The sequence below is a fragment of the Toxorhynchites rutilus genome, chromosome 3 (assembly GCF_029784135.1).
Source record: "Toxorhynchites rutilus septentrionalis strain SRP chromosome 3, ASM2978413v1, whole genome shotgun sequence".
In the NCBI taxonomy this organism is placed as follows: Eukaryota; Metazoa; Arthropoda; class Insecta; order Diptera; family Culicidae; genus Toxorhynchites; species Toxorhynchites rutilus.
Window position 1 is genome coordinate 249,269,559 of NC_073746.1, and position 20,811 is coordinate 249,290,369.

Below are 20,811 nucleotides of genomic sequence, written 5' to 3' on the forward strand. Positions count from 1 at the left end.
CCTTCGGCCGAACTCCCGTGTTTAACCCTCCTGTACTCGCGTGCAAAATCGTAACACGTATACTCGAGCACGGTGTCACAGACCGAAAATTAAACTTCTCTGTAATGTTGCCATTGTGTATTTTCCAGGCTTTATTGGCATTTATTTGAAGAAGATGGTATGATTGAATGAAAAATCTTAAAAAAATATGTTTTCTTCGTCTTTATTATGTTTTAATAGTCATCTAATTCAGCCTTCTCAAAATAGAGTAATTGTTGATACTTCAACACAAATAACGAAATTCGAATTTTCCACTGTTACTTATTAAAAGTAAGCAGCTGAATATAATTCATGGAAGTTTAAAGAGCTATAAAATATTTGTTCATTATTAAAAAAATATCCCCGAAACTGTAACTGTTAAAAATTACCATAAGCCACCGATCAGTTTATAGTTCACTGATAACAATTCTTCCACAAGTGAAACTCTTTTACAAGTGTGTATATGTATGACAATTATATTTAGCGAATAACTATACGAAAGTCAAACATTTATATTTTGGTTTTGAATGTATGAATCTAACGACGAATATATCGACGAATAGTTTATATATGGATCCGTTCAATCCAGTTACAAAAGGGACTGAAATCAAATAAGAATAGTCGGGTAATGATTTTATGCGTTATATTCAATGAATATTCCACGCCACTAACATTAATTTATACATTTCATTCAACAATATTCTAGAATATGAAAAAAGGTACTTGTCCAAAAAAGCTACTCGCGTCGGTGTCTCAGACCGAATTTGTTGAAAAAGTGGCACACGTCCCCTTTGTACCAATACATGCGATACGCCAAACGATGACGAACGACGAATAACGAAGCTAGAGTGAATCGCAAAGTCGTAGTGTTGATATTTTCTGAGAAATGAACGAATTATTGATTTCTCGGTCTGACAGACCAATGCGCGAGTATAGGAGTCTTAAAATTAATTTGTCAACAAATTCCTATGTTACCGCAACACTTAAAACAGAATCCTATCAGCGATGAAATACAAAGACTATGTTTGGAGCTTGAATTCATTTTTAATTGTAATGAATATTGACCTGTGATGTAAATACTATAAATAAACAATATTTAATTAATTAAAAAAACCTTTGTTTCTGGGTCACAGCTTGCTGTTCCGACACGACCAGTCTTGACTTGCGTTCCGGCATAATGATGTTCACTTTCTACGCAACGGGATGAAACTCGTTAAATTTTGTTCGAAAACTCATGAGTTACTTTGATTACACAAGTGGTCTTATTACTAGGAGAAAAATTGGAGAAATTGTCCTTTTTTTCAATGCAGAGGATACTGGTAAACGGAAACCATGCAATCAAATTTATACTGTCAGATTATTGAAAAGAAATCTGATTATTTGTGTATTCATTCCATTGGTGAATGGAAAAGCTAGCCGTGAATCTCGATCTCACCATTTTGAATGATGGAGATCTCATATTATTTCGCGGTTATTTGTCACTAGATGGTATTGATGGTCATATTTGGTACACTTATCCCATTGCGTCAAATGGACGCGCGATTCAAAGTCTGGATTGAGGTCGAATAGGCTAATGCTGTGTGTATGGTGGGAGTGAATTGAAGTGGTCCTTTATGACGTGTTGCCTAACGATTAGTTCAGAGCTCTTCCGTTGGTAATCGGATAGGTAACACGACTCGACCAAGGAAAAACGACCAGAAATGATCAACAGAGAGAGAGTTGTTTTCCTTGATGACAACGCGAGGCCAAATATCTTTAGACTTGGAGGAGCTTGGTATAGCTCGGATCTTGCACTGTCTGACTACCATTACTATACCAGTTTCGATCTCTGCAGAATACTTTTGTTGGAGAAAATGTTCGCCACATAAGAGCTGTCGAAAATAAATTGAGAAAGTTTTTCGCCGATAAACCACAGAAGCTCAGAAGCACAGAAGTACACGCATGGAATTGTGATTTTACCGATATTTGCCAATATTGACTCGATCAAAGGTGTAAGTTAAAGTAAAAGTAGAAAAAAATCATTCAGAAATTGAACAATAAGAAGCGGATATTTTCTAAATGACCCACTATAAACTCTTAATTAATGCAATAACAAATATGTCTACATGATGCTTATAAAAGCAAATAAGAAGGGGATGAAGAAATATATTCTAATTACATCCCTCCTATATTTTGCTAATTCAGCAATGAAATAGATATGATCACGTGTCGCGTGATTCTCTAGTGATTATAGTTCCGTGTGCTGTCTCTTAAATCGTTTGCAATATCACTTTCGAGATACCGACGTTATAAACACTCGCGAATATAAACAGTTTCAATTGAATAAAACGAACAAACCTCAATAGTTCCTTGCGGGCACATTCCGCTCCATCATATCAGTAACGATTTGAAATTTCAAACGTGATGTTGTGAAATTACCTGTTGATTTGCGACAATGCTTTCGAACAGTGAGTGGATTAGCAATGAGCTACTAAAAACTATTCTCGAAGCGGAGAATGGTTCCAGTCAGTATGCAATAAATATTTTTAACGTTGATGTTCAAGCGGCGACCAACAAAGGTGATAATTATGCTAGCGAAATGTATAGGGTTGTGATAGAATTTGGACTAAATGGAGAGCGAATGAAGTGTAATCGTATTTTTAAGGTATGTTTAAACTCATTAACATGTGATCGTTATTGAAACAACAATGACAACACACAACAGGTTATTCCTTCCGGTGAGATTCAACGGATTGTGATGGAGAGTGGAAATATATTCCCTAGAGAAATTGCTGCATATAGGAATGTGTTACCGGAAATAAATAAGATGCTTCAGAGCGTGGGAGATTCAACCACTATTTCACCACGATGCACCTTCACGACTGATGAGCCTACGACAATGCTGGTGTTTGAGGACATCAAACAAAAAGGTTACCAGATGATAGATCGGCGATTCGGCTTAGATCTCGATCAGTTCTTCTTCTTCTTAAAGGGCACTAACGTTCCTAGGGGAACTTCACCGTCTCAACGTAGGAAGGAAGGTATTGAATTAGAGAGACTTTAAACTCTGAGAGTTCATTCGTCTCTTAGTCGTCTCAACGTAGCATACACGCCTTGAATGCATTCTGAGTGGCAAGCTCTAGAATACGCGTGACCACAGTGCAAGTCGGAGGAAAATTTCTTTGACGAAAAATTCCCCCGACCAGAACGGGAATCGAACCCGAACCCCCGGCATGTTAGGTTTGACGCTAACCACTCGACCACGGGAGCATCTCGATCAGTTGTAGTTGGTTATTCCCAAGGTGGCCAAATTACATGCTTGCTCAGCAATTGTATACAACGACAATCCAAACATTAGGAACCGTTCATGGAGGGGTCCATAAGTACGAACCCGAATCGACAAGATTTCCTTATCTTTCACAAACTGTGCGCCCAGGAGGTGGTCGAACTTGTGGAGAGCTGGAATGATACGAGTATCAGCGAAATTTTGTGTAAACTTCGTAAACTGCCTAACGCCATTATCCGTAAAGGATGTGAAGTTTACACACGCGATGAAAACGCTTTCAATGTGTTGAACCACAATGATGTTTGGACAAACAATATGATGTTCAAATACGAAAAGGGCGTAGCCGAAGATGTGCTGTTGTTCGATTACCAGTTAACATACTTTGGTTCTCCTGGAGTGGATCTGAACTATCTACTGAGTGGTTCAATACAAACCGAAATTGAGGAAGAACGCAGACTTCAAATTATACAGGTGATAATTATGTCTTTCTAGAAAGACTAGAATTTAGATTTTGCAATTCCAGAACTATCACACTACGCTTACAAAAACGTTGAACGATCTCCGATATTCCGGTAACATTCCTTCCCTCCAGGATATCCATGTCGAACTTATTAGGACAGGATTTCGCAGTTAGTATATTTTGACAAATTTTGTGATTATGTATGTTCATTGTTTGCTTTTCCACAGACGTACATGCGGTTTTTTGTTTGCTACCACTGGCGATGATGGAGAATTCGGCGAACGCCGAAATGGATGTATTCCTGTCGGAGAACAAAGCCGGAAAGGCCTTTCGTCAGAAGATATTTCGAAATCCGCGATATGCTCCAATTTTGAAACGAGATTTGCTACGATTTGACTTGATGGGATATTTAGACTGAACCATTAGTTTCATCATTGAAATTGTTTGTGACAGAAATTATTGTGTTGCCTTCAGTAAAAACTCTCATTAGGTTAATTTCAAATCTAGAAAAAAAAACGATACACAAATTTTGCTTCTTTCGATTAATATATGATGTTTAAAAGTTATTGGAATATCAATAATTCTAAAAATGATTATAGATGGAAAAATGAAAATAAGAAAAAATAGCGTTCCACCATTAATTGGAGTAACATTTATTCTTGTTAGACAGTTATAATAAAAAAAGGCTCCTTCTTAAGCCCCCTCTTGTACAGTTTTTACGTCAATGATATGGATGATTGTCTAACTAGAGACTGCACGCTGAGACAACTTGCAGACGATGGAGTCATTTCCATCACGGGTACTAATCCCGTCCTTCTGCAAAAGTCGTTGCAAGATACCCTGAACAATCTGTTCACGTGGGCGCTTAAGCTGGGTATCGAATTCTCTACGGAGAAAACTGAAATGGTCGTTTTTTCTAGGAAGCACGAACCCGCCCAATTCAAGCTTCACCTATCCGGCAAAACGATCATGCACTCTAAGTTTTTCAAATACCTGGGTGTATATTTTGATTCTAAATGTACCTGGGGAAGACACATTGCGTATCTGAAACAGAAATGCCAGCAAAGAATCAATTTTCTCCAAGCAATTACCGGAACATGGTGGGGTGCCCATCCAGGAGACCTCATTAAGTTGTACAAAACAACGATATTATCAGTGTTGGAATATGGCAGTTTTTGTTCCGATCAGCTGCCAGGATTCATATTCTCAAGCTGGAGAGGATACAATATCGTTGCTTGCGTATGACCATGGGGTGTTTGCATTCGACACATACGATGAGTCTCGAAGTCTTGGCAGTCATCATGAATCCATTGGTGATTGATAACTTCGAAAATCTACTCCAACTGACTCCTCAGTCAAGTTTTATGTCTTTATAAAGGGTGTGTCACATCAAATTGCATCACGGAAAAAACGCTGTAGAAATTCGTCCAGTAGACCGATCCTTTTGAAAATTTTAGACAGTAAAATAAAAACTATTAAATAACTTTTGGCATTTTCTTTTTATTCATACTTCAAGCCCAAGCCCCTATGCTCGCACCTTCCTCTTTACCCCGTCCATAAGGTTCTGTACAACGTCAGGTTGTAGTTTTTTTTTTTTGAACAGAAATCTATTTTCTCTTGAAGTCCGCCTCCGATTTGACAACTTTTGGGTGCTTCCGGAGGGCCTGCTTCATAATCGCCCAATACTTGTCTATTGGGCGAAGCTCCGGCGCGTTGGGCGGGTTCATTTCCTTTGGCACGAAGGTGACCCCGTTGGCTTCGTACCACTCCAACACGTCCTTTGAATAGTGGCACGAAGCGAGATCCGGCCAGAAGATGGTCGGGCCCTCGTGCTGCTTCAATAGTGGTAGTAAGCGCTTCTGTAGGCACTCCTTAAGGTAAACCTGCCTGTTTACCGTGCCGGTCATCACGAAGGGGGCGCTCCGCTTTCCGCAAGAGCAGATCGCTTGCCATTGCTTTTTGGCAAACTTGGATAGTTTCTGCTTGCGAATCTCCTCCGGAACGCTGAATTTGTCCTCTGCGGAGAAGAACAACAGGCCCGTCAGCTAACGAAAGTCCGCTTTGACGTAGGTTTCGTCGTCCATTTCCAGGCAATGCGGCTTCGTCAGCATTTCGGTGTACAGCTTCCGGGCTCGCGTCTTCCCCACCATGTTTTGCCTTTCGTCGCGGTTAGGAGCCTTCTGAACCTTGTATGTACGCAGGCCTTCCGCTGCTTGGTCCGCTGGACGAATGAACTTGACAAATTCAGCTTATTGGCGACATCCCGGACCGAACTTCTCGGATCACGTCTAAACTGCTTAACTACGCGCTTGGGATCTTTTTCACTGACGGAGCATCCATTTTTGCCGTTCTTCACCTTCCGGTCGATGGTTAGGTTCTCGAAGTATCGTTTTAGTACTCTGCTGACCGTGGATTGGACGATTCCCAGCATCTTACCGATGTCCCGATGTGACAACTCCGGATTCTCGAAATGAGTGCGCAGGACGCTCACGACGCTCTTTTTCGTTCAACGACATTTTTCCAAATTTACGAAAAATTGACAGTGAAGCATGGCCAACGTGATCTATACACTCTTATCTGATTATAAGCGAAAGCTGAAGATATAATTCCTAAAAATTAAATTTCTACAGCGTTTTTTCCGTGATGCAATTTGATGTGACACACCCTTTACCATGAGTACCTTACCCACGACGTGCACCCTTCACCAGGCATCTCCAACCAAGTTTGCTTCCCATACTTTTGCAATTCTTCTGTCATTTTTTATCTGTCCATGCGACAAAAAATCCATGGAATCCCAGATCACCTACGCCCCGATTCTATTCCTCCGATATTTTCGGCAGAATATGGGAAAATTAGATCTGATAAAATGTTCTTTACTGACGGTTCATACATAAACGGGTCCACTGGCTTCGGCATCTTCAATAAAAATTCCAGTGCCTCTTTCAAACTCAAAAATCCTTGTTCCGTGTATGTCGCTGAAATGGGTGCGATATACTATGCTCTAGGGATCATTGAAATACTGCCCATCGACCATTATTTTATTTTTTCAGACAGTCTCAGCTCAATAGAGGCAATCCGCTCAATGAAAGTTGATAAACGCTCATCTTATTTCCTAACAAAAATAAGATATCTATTGAGTGTTTTGGTCGAAAAAGTATTCAAGACTACCTTAGCATGGGTTCCCTCTCATTGCTCGATACCGGGGAATGAGAAAGCGGACTTGCTAGCTAAGGTGGGCGCTTCAGAAGGCACACTTTTTGAAAGGCAAATTACTTATAATGAATTTTTCCACATTCCTCGTCAGCACACGCTCGTAGGTTGGCAGCGCATGTGGAGTGAAGATGAGTTCGGTCGTTGGTTACACACGATTATCCCTAAGGTCTCGAAGAGTGCATGGTTCAATGGATTGAATGTAGGTCGTGATTTCATTCGCGTGATATCTCGGCTTATGTCCAATCACTACAACCTAAACGCGCATCTTTATCGCATTGGGCTCGCAGCCAGCAATCTATGTGATTGTGGCGATGGCTACCACGACATCGAGCATGTTGTCTGGTCGTGTATCCGGTTCCATGCTGCCCGCTCTCAGCTCTCCAAAGCATTGAGGGCACAAGGCAGACAATCGGATATCCCCGTCCGGGATATCTTAGGTAGCCGTGATCCTGATCTTCTGCTCCATCTATACCTGTTCCTCTGAAACGCCGATGTCAACGTTCAATGATGTTTCTATCGTTGTGTCCCTGTTTCATATCCCTCCTATCCGATCTATAAACTTTTACTTAGTCGCGGTAATACATACACACACTCTTTACAGATACACGGGCCGAAGGTTGTGCAGTCCACTGATGATTCAACAAGAGCCAAAGGTTGTACCGCTCATGACAACTTTACACGAGCTGATGATTGCGCCGGCTAGTGATCATTCTATCCTGGATTCCTCGAGTCGAGAAAGACGCACCACGCTAGATATGGGGTGCAGACTAGGGGGGCGTTGCTGATTAACGGTCAGCTGCATCCCAATAGGAAGTATCCCATGTCGGGCACACGTACAGAAGACTGCAACATCCCAATTATGAGAACACTTGTCATACTAACCTAGAGCCAACCGCGAGTAATCGGTTACATATTACTAACATAGTTGTAAGCAAACATTGTCAAAATATTCAACTCCCGGCCCCGTTAGGCTGACGCCATATGAGCCTTAATAAAAATATATATTTTGGATAAAAAAAAAATTATAATATAAATGTCGTTTACAACGAACGAATGTTGATAATGGTACCTGTAATGTCCTGGGATTATTGGGGGATTTCTTGTCTATAATTATTAATAGAAAACTACGCGTCTTGTAAACAACACTGTCTTTTCTCTGCCGGCCATTCTACACACTGAAGTAAAACCTCCCTTGTCTTCCATCAGAATACCGCATCCTCCCATTACATCAAAATTAGAATGAACAACCTTTATTATGTAAATCTCGTCATTGGTTGACTCTTTTCCGTAAACTCTGCTAGTTCCCTAATCGATATACCGTTTTGGTGGTTTAATCTGCCGCTGAACCCGACTTCGCAGTTGGTCTTCCTTGGGTCCTTCCTTGTAGTTCTGATTTGGTGACTCTACTTTTTGCTCTGGGCGACTCTGGCTTGATGACTTAGCTTCTGTCGTTTCCTGGATAAAATAGAATAAGAAATGGTTATTAAATTACTATAAATCTAGTCGTAAATAACGTCATCTATATGATTTTAAACTCGTTACCGCCTCTTTCTCCTCTGTCAAGCTGGAACTGTCTTCAATCTCCTCCTCTGTCCGCTGAACAAACTTTTTCAGGAACTTGACGCTACGATGAAAAGTTTTATTCGATAATGGAACCATAATTGTTGCACGTCCAGCCCCGACCAAAGCCACCACCTTATACAAAGCGTTTTTATACACCGTATCCGCTTTATCTCTTTTCTGCTGGGCAACCAGAACGGTATCTCCTACGGCAATCTCGGATTTCTGGGCACGACGGCGATTATCTTCTCGAGCGTTGCGATCAAACTTTGCAGTTTGATCGCGGTCACGAAGTTCTCCATCATCCTTATGTCTTAACTCTGTACGCACATCCGGTAGGAAACTCCTTACTACTCGCCCAAACATTAACTCTGCTGGCGGAACCTTCGTCACATGATGCGGCCATGTGTTGTATGCAGCAACGTAGTCAGCAAGAGCTTCCTTCCAATTGAGTTTCCCCAACATTGCTATAGCCGTAATCTTGTTTATGCCTTGCATACTTCGCTCAACCAAACCATTTTCCGTGGGGTTTAGAGGAGTGCTGTGTATTAACTTTATTCCCCAAGTTTTCTTGAGCCACACCTTGAGCTCCCCACTGTTGAACGGTGGGCCATTATCCGCCTTCAGCGTCTTGGGGATGTAATACGTGTTGAAGACTCGTTTAAGGACTTGCTTAACTGCTTCCGTGTCCATCTTCTCCATAGGGATAGCAACAAGAAAACGTGAGTAGTTATCCGTTAAAACCAATGCTTTCCAGTTGTGCAGGTCAGATGCCGATGAAAAATCCATCGATACATAGTCCCAAGGATTCGTCGGTAACTCTGTCATTGCTATGGGTGGTGGACGGATGTATGCTGTAACCAGCTGACATTCAGGACAGCTTTTTACAAAATCTTCGACCTCACGGTCCATGCCCGGCCACCACAAACCCTGTCTCAATATGTTTTTCATTGTGGACATGCCCGGATGACTTTGGTGCGCCAGATTCAAAGCCCGTTGCCGCAGTGCTAAAGGCAGCACCATTTTCTCCTCCTTCATAAGGGTATCTCCCTGCAGGTACATCTTCTTCTGGAACGGCTGATATTTTACGATCTCCGATGGCCACTTTTCGTCCTTATTAATATTAGCAATAACTGCCTGAAGCTCAACATCTTTCACTAATTCTTCCTTCACCTGCCGGCTGGTCAAAGCCAAGAGTTGATTACTGATCGTGCCAGAGTTCGCAGTAACCGAACACAGCTCGTGAGCTTCTGCATCTGCTCCATATTGGGGATCATCTCTTCCGCCACTAATTCTTGAAGCGGCATCCGCTATGTTGTCACAACCAGCCACATGCTCGAAGTCGTAACAATAGTGATCGGTCCGAAGAAGCCAGCCTTCCGCTCTGGACATAATTCTTTTTCCTACATTTTTACAGCCTTTGTTCCTCATGAACATCAAAGCTTCACTGTCTGAGCGCAATATAAAACGACGACCCAGTAAGTAGTATGCAAAACGTTCCATCGACCAGACAATGGCGAGTGCCTCACGATGTAGTTGAGGATATCGGCTCTCGGCACCCGTCAAGCTTTTAGACGCACAAGCAATGATGCGTTGTCGTCCTGAGTTCCGATCCACCTGGACCAGGACTGTTCCAAGCCCCCACGGCGAAGCATCTGAATACAGTATGGTAGTATCTCTTTCATCAAAGTATCTTCGTTTCACCAAATGCATCTCTGCTTCGTTCTTGAGATTGTCAAACGCTGTTTGATGCTCTTCATTCCACGCAAATTTAGAAGTCGACGATAGGAGGTCCCGAAGCGGTTTCGTTTTACGAGAGAAATTCTTCAAGAATGGGCTAATGAACGTCAGCATTCCCAAAAAACTGCGTACTTCCGAAACATCCTTTGGGTTTTTGAAGAGCTTGATGTCAGAAATCTTATTGCTCGCCGGTAAAATTCCCGACCCATCAATCGTAAACCCAAGGAAATCTACCGAAGTCTGGTTAAATGCGGATTTTTGTTGATTATATGTCAAATTGTTCTTCAAAAGAACACGTTTAACGTCAGCGACATACTTTTCTAGCTCTTCAAGAGTGCACCCAAAAATCAAAATATCATCCAGATAAATGACCTTATTTTTAAAGTCCAGTAAAATAGTTTCCATTACCCTTTGGAATAACTCCGGCGCACATGACAGACCGAATGGTAATCGTTTAAACCGCATGAGCCCATTTGCCGTCATGAATGTGGTAAAATGTCTTACTTCTTCATGAAGCTCGACATGAAAATAGGCGTCCTTTAGATCCAACTTGGTAAAGAACAACTTGCCTCCACCGTTCGGAATTTCTGCCCAAATCTTTTCCAGTGATGGCATTGGATATGGTTCCCCCGAATTATAGCCTTATTAACCACCCGATAGTCCACAACAATGCGGAAATCATTGGTGCCCCTTGGAACCAATACCAGCGGCGACACGTAAGATATGACATCCTGCTCTTTATCAGCTCGTTCGATTATCCCTCTGACCTGCATGTTGTAGAGTCTGTCATTCATAGCATTTTCAAAAGCTTTCAGAATATTATATCTTATAATTTGTTTCGGAGGCACGGATGGGTCGATTCGAAAATGAACACCAGCGATTGGAATTTTTGGAAAATCGATGATGTCTGCAATTTTCACGTTTTCGACACAATTGATTTGCCTATCATTTAGAAACCCTCTATTAATTCTCTTTGAGTTTGTTTAAAGAAAATAATTACCAATCGCTGAATTTTACCTGTCATTAACTCGTGGTTGTCCAATGCGGATCAAATTTAAATTGTATGCTATTTCGTAGCCAAGAAGAGAAAGCTGCGTTCCTCTGATAACGAAAACCTTCGACAGTAGTCCGCGAAGTGCCCTATCTTTTGACAGCTGTAGCACCGGGCCTTGAACGCTCGACAATCTCTCGGTCCATGAACTTGTCCACACTTCGAACAGCAACGAACGAAGCGCTTGCGATTAAACTCATTAGGCTTGAATCCTCCTGCGGATCGATCACGTGACCGTTCTCCATCTTGCTGACCACGACGCATTACCTGCTTGCAGTTGATTACTTCCGCTTCGAGAGCATATGCTGATTCCTCTCGTGCCATAACAGGAGCCGCAACTGCCGACGTCTTGCTCTCGTCTACGTCCGCCTTTATGTAATCCAAATGCTTACCGTGGTTAATGATGTGCTGCAAATCATTCCCAAGGAAATTCGACATCTCATACAGCTTTCCTGCGATACTTGGCACCGAGCGACGCAAAAGCGCTTGGATAAACTCTTCCGTTCGTTGTTCCTGTCCAAAATCACAGAACTTTGCTTGGTTCTCCAAACGAAGAACCCAGTCAACAAAACATTCCTCGTTGCCCATACGCATCTCACGAAACCGAATCCATTCCATCGTCGTGTCACAAGTTTGGCTGAAATATCGATCTATAGACGCCACCGTAGCCTGATAAATATCTCCTTCCGAAGCGAGAGCCGTTTTCTGCTGCATTTCAATTACACTGAGCAGATAATCTCCAGCGAAAATGTTCAATCCAGTGAGCTTTGTATTCGCATCAACCCGGGCCTTACACGAAACTATGCGCTCGAATTGTTCGCGATATCGGATCCATTCGGCTTTCCGTTTATTTGTAGACAGAGATCCATCGAACGACTTCAAAGGCCATGATCCCGAAAACCACTCCGATTTTTCGTTCGCAGTATTATGCTGGGAAGCAATCTTACGGGTTTCCACGAAGCTCATTTCACCTTCGCTGTCATCTGCTGACGAAACATCGGAATCACGCCAACCTCCGCTCATTTTTGACATCACTCCACAAATCGAAAATCTATAACGACAATTAAGAACTGCAACGAAAACTATTGATTTTCTTCCGAACGAAATTTTCTCAAACCTCTCATTCGCGCTTTTAAATGATGAAGTGTGAGTAAGCAGGAACGCAATAAAGAATTTCGTTGATGATGTGGGTTAGAAAGAGAAAATGACTGTCGAAACTACAAAACGATTTTGATCGATTAATCGATATCCGTCGATGCGTGTTCCGTTTTGACGTGTTCCAGTCAATTGTTCGAAGCAAGGAAAGTGAAGTGTAAGGTAAAACGTAATGTCAGAATTGCCGTTCGGACGTATCCCGTAAGTTTGAACTTATTTACATAGATGGTATCCAAACAACACTAAACATTGACTACAGTTTCGCCGGCACGGTTGATTGTCGTTATGAACCAGCACAAAAAACAAAGCTGCAAATTATGCGCCAGTGGCGGTACCATGATCAAAGCACTCCCTGAATCACATTAGCCGAACCAGCTGGCGGAAGCATATGCATAAAGGTTACTAGGTTACTATTTTCAACGACAACTGTTTATTTATTAAACTGCTTCAAATACCTTCGACGAAATCAAATGTAACCATACCAACGTAAGTAATAACATAAACAAATCCAAACTTTTCTTCTTGCCATTCCTCATACGTCTTTTCTAAATAGTGTAAATTACGAGCCACCTGTTAACTCCACCATCTTGGTTCGAAGGTTTTTTTTTCATTCATTTATCTTGGCTAGGAGCTGAATTCAGCTCAAGATTTCCCTTTTTTCAACTTGGCATGGAGCTAAACTTAGCGCAAAACACCTATTTCACTTGGCTTGGAGCTGAACTCAGCGCAAGATTTATCATTTATTTTACTTGGCTTGGAGCTAAACTTAGCGCAGGTTTTATTTACCTATTATTACTATTCCTTGGCTTGGAGCCAAACTCAGCGCAAGATTTAATACTCATTTCACTTGGCTTGGAGCTAAACTCAGCGCAAGATTTAACATTTATTTTACTTGGCTTGGAGCTATACTCAGCGCAAGTATGGAATTGGTTGACTGGCAACCGTGCTCCTGCCCCTTTCTGAACTGCGTTGTGTTATTCACAATAACACCGAAATTAAATTAGTTATACGCACCTTTACCAAATAATCCGCTCCGATTACGAAAAGTTCATATCATGGCAGGATCGCCAATGTAATGTCCTGGGATTATTGGGGGATTTCTTGTCTATAATTATTAATAGAAAACTACACGTCTTGTAAACAACACTGTCTTTTCTCTGCCGGCCATTCTACACACTGAAGTAAAACCTCCCTTGTCTTCCATCAGAATACCACAGTACCGATACTGTAACAGTAAAATACGTGCAATTTATTTTGAAAAAAAAAATTTGACCTTCATCCAAAAATAATGGATTACTTTTTCCCCAACCAAATAATTGCAAAGCTTCCATCCAAAAATATCTGATTCTTGCGAGAAGAAAACACCTTCTGTCTAAAATCCTCTAACCTAGCGGCAATTATCTAACAATATTTCTACCATTAGCGATTGAGAAATCTATTGTAGCTAAGCATCACGGATCATAATAGTCAAGTGCAAAACAATAAGAAGCGCGGTTAATAAATAATGCATTTGCTGCGGTAAACCGTCAGTTGTTAATTCACTGTCATGCGGATCGAGTACGCCTGAATTGAGGCTCTGCATGCATGCATAATGTATACTCAGTACTTGCACTTACACAAAGGCATTGACTAGAAGAGAAACATTTGCCATCAAGCTGCGTCTCTTCATAAACATTGCACAGGACGAGAGTATAAAGAGAGATCAGATGCTATACCACGCAATTCGTCGGTCTTTTTTTTACCTTTTGCTCGTTGGAGAAAAAATTAGTGCGAGGGATCTTTGCTTTGATGCGGTCGTATACGGAAGGACTATTTGTACCTTGTAAGAATAATGGTGACGGTTCTAGAGGAGCCTTTCTCGCTTGAGAGATGACAAGGAGAGTGAATACGATGGAACGCGTTGCAAACAGGACTGTAGGTTGGAACAGTTCCAACACTAACACACATTTTGGCGATCCTGCCAGGAGCGAGAATTAAACAGGATAATCGGAAACCGCCTTGAACCGACAATTACGCTGTTGGCAGCTGAATACGTAGATGCTGTCTGGAAATCGATACCTTGCTGGTGGTATCGGTTCTAAAGCAACGGGGTGTCGTAGAACGAATTCCAATGAATATTTTGAAACTTTAGGACAATATCTAAGGGGTTTTTGAAAATTCAAAAATTTGCCAAAATGGCCGCCGTATATACACGGAACTTCTTGCGTTCACTCTCTCAGATTTACTATAAGATCCAACTTCATTTTATAATGTGGTGTAATATTCGCGTGCATTGGTATGACAGCACCAGTAGTTATGTGGATAGAGTGGTTGTTTGGAATAGCCTTATTACCAAGCCGACCTAGGTTCAAACCCTTCATGGCATCGTTTAAAATTTGTTGGTACAATTCCAAGCGGACATTCAGTCTGAGAGAATGCGAGGTCTGCTCCAAATATACAAAAATCCTAACATTCTTCAAAACAGGTGCTTTTATTTGTGCATTTGAACCTGTAACACAAGTAAAAGCGTCTTTTCTGCCAACGTTAGTTTGCTGTACGTACCATATCTTCGTCGACATCAGAGATGCATATAATACCATCTACCGAAGACAGTCATGTATAACCATGGATGAGCACGCCTTTTCTCGAAAGCTGACGATACTGATTAAAGCAATGATGAACGGTGTGCGGTTTGCCATTGAACGTTGCACATGAAAATGTATTGTTGAGAGTGGTCTTCAACATGCTGGACACGATTTCCAACAAGTCCGGTCAGTTTATCTGTACTTGCATCTCTAAGACTAAATACTCCTGGTAGTAACATTATAATCGACGTCGACGAGCGCGAGGTGGTCAAAGAGTTCATCTACCTTGGCTTGTTGATAATAACTGACAACAGCTACGGCCGTGGAGACGCAGAAACAACAGAAGTCGTGCATACTATGGGTTCTACGAATCCCTAATGTCTAACAAACTCCGACCTCATGTGAAGTATACCATATACAAATATCTGATACGACCGGTAATCCTCTACGGGCCCGAACCATGGACGATACCCGAAGATAACTAACAAGCACTTGTTGTTTTCGAACGCCGAGTACTCAGAACAATATACTGCGGTATACAATATACTGCGGTATATGGAGAAGAAAGATGAACCGCGAATTGGCGCAATTATACGACGATCTCAGCATCCAGAAAGTCGCCCTCATTAACGGCCAGGAAGGTTCTGCTGTGTGTTTGGTGGGATTGTCAAGGAATAATCTATTATGAGCTGCTTCCCTATGGCCAAACGCTAATGGCTGAACTGTCAACAACTGGACCGCTTGAAGGTAGCACTCATGAAGAATAGGCCATCTTTGATAAAAAGAGGCCGCATTGTTTCCCATCAGGACAACGCCAGGCCACACACTTCTTTGGTGACGCGCCAGAAGCTCCGGGAGCTCGGATGGGAGGTTCTTTTGCATCCGCCGTATAGTCCGGACCTTGCACCAAGTGACTACCACCTATTTTTGTCCATGGCGAACGAGCTAGGTAGTCAGAAGTTAGCCACAAAAGAGGCCTGTGAAAATTGGCTATCCGAGTTTTTTGCCAATAAGGAAGCGAGCTTCTATAACAGGGGTATTATGAAGTTGGCATCTCACTGGGAACAAGTCATCGAACAAAACGGCGCATATTTGACTTAAAACAGATGATTGTAACTAATTTTATGAACAAATGAAAATTTAAAAAAATACCGCAGGACTTTTTTGACAGCCTAATAATAATTCAGATAATGTACTAAAACCTAAATAAATAATTAGGCAAGTAGCACTTTGCAGTGATCACACCTCTTCCTTCATTAATCTAGGGCATTGATGAGACTAAAATAAAATTATGGGGCCCATGATGAAAGCACTAACTGTGGATAATGGAAATCCAACGCGCCTATATGTGAGCGAAAAGTGAAGTCCAGAATCCCGTGGAAGAAATAATGACCAGATAATGAAATAAATCAGATAAATCAGAGAAATGAATCATTTTTATTTAAAAGTTGTCACAAGCGTGGTTTATTTCATCATTTCATTATTCGAAAAACATCATGAAGATAAGTCATTTACCCGTAGAGTAGAGTGGATCGATTCATATTAAATACAGGGAATTGACATCTAGAATTCAAAAACAAGTTTGCCTACGACAACAATCGGTTCATTATTCGTAATGTAACATCGTTAAGAGCGAGATTTCAACCGCTGCTTCAATCTAGGTACCCCATCAAATCGAATCGTTTCAACTCCCGTCTCAGTATCGGACCATACCGCGGATTCTGAAATATACGCTGACGAAAGACCTTCCCGGCTCCGTTTTCCGCCAGGAACACATCCATTTCAGCCTCTGCCGCGTTTTCCATCATCGCTAGTGGTAATAAGCAGAATACCGCGTGAACGCCTGCAATAGAACAAACAATGAACATTAATAATACGTGTGACAAGTGGATGGAATTATCTTATCAAAATTGCAATGGTTTGCTAGCGCCCGAAGCGTCGGGAATATGGTTGCGCTAAATTGCTCATTGCTCGAAAACGTGATAAATCACCGACGTAGGAAGTATCAGCTGCACATGTATGATATTTGCTTCAATATACTCACTTTGAAATCCCGTCCGGATTATTTCGATATGAATGTCTTGAAGCGAAGGAGTTTTGCCCGTAAAGCGGAGATCGTTTAAAGTTTTCGTTAGAATGGTGTGGTAGCTCTGAAATAGAAACACTGTAACTTTATTTTTTCCAGATAAAAATAATTATTCACCTGTATTGCCTGTAGTTTTCGTCCTTCTCCAATTTCTGTTTGTATTGATCCACTTAGAAGGTAGTTCAGATCCACTCCTGGAGAACCAAAATAGGCTAACTGATAATCAAACATAAGAATATCCTCAATCGTGTCATTTTTGTATTTGAACATCATATTGTTTGTCCAAACATCATCGTGGTTCAATACATTGAAGGCGGTTTCATCTCGCGTGTAAACTTGACATCCCTTACGAGTAATAGTATTAGGCAGTTCGCGAAGTTTACACAAAATTTCGCTGAAACTTGTATCATTCCAGCTCTCCACAAGCTCGACGACCTCCTGGGCGCACAGTTTGTAAAAAAATGAAATTCTTCATTTTCGCGAGTGTTTACAGCGTCAGTATCTCAGAATTGAGGGTATAAATGGTTTAAGTGATGCCACATGGTGTCGCTGATGATGAAATTGGAGGTAACAATTATTCGAGAGATGAATAGACACGAAACAAATTGAAGCATATAAACAACAAGGCTTATCACTGCCATCTAATAATTGTGCACAAGAGATCTTATACTTTCAAGTAATCGAAATGAGTAAATTGAAATGTTGGGCTCACAAAATAATCCACTACACTAGCATAGACAAAACTCTCGGCTAGAGATATACTTGCCTAATTTTTTCATGACCACTCTAGCCAAATTTCCATTTCTTATCACATTCCATTCGGCGCGGAACATCAGTTTCGCTTCGCGCCCCCATGCGATCGCATCGGTGCTCACAACGCTTCATCATGACTGACGATTGTGAAATAGCATCGCATTCTATCAGCTGGAGGAACGCCGAGTTCTTTAATGATGTCATCACCGAGGAGTTGCATATCCCGGAAGGCACCTTCACAATTGTTGATATCCATGTTTCCGATGCCAATTCCAAAGCTGCTGGCTTCATGTCACTGATGCACCGGGTCACCCTCAACGTTATGCTTCGTGAGAGTGGCGAAATCAAAACTTTATCTTATGTTGTTAAGGAGAAATCTGGTGATGTTTTTGGAGGCGAAATGGTGGACGAGATGAAGGCTTTCCCCAAGGAGATTGATGTATATTCGAGGTTCATTCCAGCATTCGAGGAGATGTGGAAAAAAGAGAGTGTAACGTTTGGACCGAAGTAAGGTATCAATTGCTGTTCTACTGTTCAATTATTCAATTTAGATCTTCGTAGGATGCTCAAAACTTCCCATTCGCCTTTCACAGTGATTGTTATGGAAGATTTGAAATCATCGGGTTTCCACATGAAAGATTGCAGCCGAGGATTATGTTTAGAGGACTGTGAACAAGTCCTGGCAAAAATGGCTAAGTTTCATGCAGTTTCCGTAGTGTATTATGAAAACGTTGGTATGCGGAAGCTTTAATTGAAAAAGCACTTAGAGTGATTCTTCTTTCATTTCAGAACGGACCATACCCGGACAGTTTCGCCGATGGAATGTTTTCTGAAAACCTCATAGCTCAACTGGAGTTGAGTTACTATATACCAATTTTAAATTCATATATTCAATCGTTAGAGGAACTAGGATATTCATCACAAATTTTAGAATCACTTGTAAGTAGAGTATTCAATGTCAATCAAGGTATTTTCAATGATGCTCTTTTCGATGTGCAGCATTCGTACAAAGGAAAAATCTACACAACAGTTGTCGAAATGTTACGTTTGGATTCGTCAAAATTCAATGTTTTGAATCATGGAGATCTTTGGATAAACAACATTCAGTTCGCCGATCATGATTTAATATTCGTAGGTATAAATTGATATTTGAACTTCTATTCTCTCTTACCATGGAATCGTTATAGGTCGATTACCAAGTTGGTTTTTACGGCACACCTACGTTCGATCTGCTCTATTTCATCACAACATCAGCATCACTCACTGTGCGTACCGATAAGTTTGATTACCTTATCGGTTACTATCACAGCTGTCTGGTAAGGGGGCTGGAAGCATTGTGCGCTGAAACAACTCCACCCACATTGCAAGAGCTTCAGGATGACATAGAAGCCAACGGATTTTTAATGGCCGTCATTTCTGTAGAAACCCTCGCCCTGATGCTTGCCATGCCTGATATCGAAATGGACATAGACCTGTTGTCTTCTGAAACACCGGAAGGTGTCTCCTTTAGGAGAAAAATTTACACCAACGATCGTTTTGTACAAATGATGGAGAAACTCGTACCATTTATGTGGGAAAGAGGTTTTATTAAGCCGCTCGAACAGGTCACAAGCAGAAGTCAAAAGCCCTAGGCGACGTTCTATATATATTTATCTGGAATTTCAGTATTATTGCTGGATCGAAAATGTAACCCAGTAACAAGACAGTTCCAATATAGAATCAGTTTTAGTCAATTTAGGTGCAAGTGTGAAGGTCGAAGTGCAAATCACGTACAACGTTTTTTATTTATTTGTATCTCAAAGAATGATAATGGTTTGGTTATAATCGTAGCTGTGGAAAGTGTCCTGATTTTTACTCCGATCAGCTGGTATCCCTACATGCAGCCAAGTGGTCCACCAGCGTACAAGTCCAACCGCTATGGATTGACTATGAATATCCTTATCCAGATAAATCAAGAAAATTTCCTTTGCGATAATTTTCTAGACCGGCATTTAGAAAACTTCCTATTCAATATTCTTTATGTCTTCGTCACGCGCACAACGCTTAAACTTTTGTAAGCTATTTTTTAAATATAATAAATATATATAAAACATTCATCGTATCGTTACACATGAACACAGCGGGCTCGGCATAGTCATAGTCAACTGAGGGTAGTCAGCTGACTATCTGACTGACTATATCCGTATTCAGTTGGAAATGACTTTTGGCTTCTTCACGCAGTTTCTCCGCCAAAAACTAAGACAAGACGTGATAATTGGCTTCTTACTTTAACTCTTCGACCAAGTGCGAGCAACAGGGATGCCGAACCACTCGAGATGTCAAGTTTCCAAATGAGATAAAGTTTCTGAACACTTCTTTTTCACGTCTCTAACATATGTTTTCGTATCAGATATTCTATGTATAATTACATTTGGATAATGTAAAGCGTATTTCACAACAAATTGTTTTTTCTGTTATGCTTCATCATGAAAACTAGCTATCATAGCTATTCCTATGCAACTAGACTAGATCTATGCTACTAGAATCCATTTTTTTGTAGCAAGTATAATATTTTTTCAATAAATACTAGCTCATTGGCTTCAATTTCATATGTCGATTATCTGAATCGGCGCACAATTTTTGAAAAAGTTATTTTGGGAAGAAAAGGCAAACATTTTTCGGACCATCCATAACTTAACGACGAAAAAATCACTCTGATTTTTGGATATGTTATGAAAAAAAAACTCAGTGTTCAAGAAAAAATATTTAAATAAATATATACCCTCTATTCCAAAGCCTCATGGCTGAAAATGCGTTGGAAGCATGGGTGTAGTGTTGTAGGGAGGACGGGGTAGTCCACCCCGGGTGTCACTCTCAAATGGGTGACACCCATGACTATAAGTTTAAAAAAAAACTTCAAGTTTTTGAATGAACATCACGAGTTAGTGATTGATGATATTATCCAGT

At 41.1% G+C, this 20,811-nt stretch overlaps 2 protein-coding genes across 2 annotated transcripts; one reads left to right on the forward strand and one right to left on the reverse strand.

Moving 5' to 3' along the window:
- Window positions 1-2,380: 2,380 nt before the first annotated feature.
- Window positions 2,381-20,745, forward strand: LOC129774121 (uncharacterized). The gene is made up of 10 exons (XM_055777820.1): window positions 2,381-2,662; window positions 2,723-3,049; window positions 3,356-3,754; window positions 3,807-3,912; window positions 3,971-4,158; window positions 17,903-18,372; window positions 18,427-18,595; window positions 18,655-18,804; window positions 18,865-18,996; window positions 19,053-20,745. Exons 1-10 carry the CDS (start codon window positions 2,453-2,455, stop codon window positions 19,494-19,496), a joined length of 2,595 nt encoding a protein of 864 aa, XP_055633795.1. The 5' UTR covers window positions 2,381-2,452; the 3' UTR covers window positions 19,497-20,745.
- Window positions 16,608-17,672, reverse strand: LOC129778497 (uncharacterized). The gene is made up of 3 exons (XM_055785422.1): window positions 17,230-17,672; window positions 17,071-17,176; window positions 16,608-16,869 (listed from the first exon to the last, which is right to left on the reverse strand). Exons 1-3 carry the CDS (start codon window positions 17,383-17,385, stop codon window positions 16,679-16,681), a joined length of 453 nt encoding a protein of 150 aa, XP_055641397.1. The 5' UTR covers window positions 17,386-17,672; the 3' UTR covers window positions 16,608-16,678.
- Window positions 20,746-20,811: the final 66 nt, after the last annotated feature.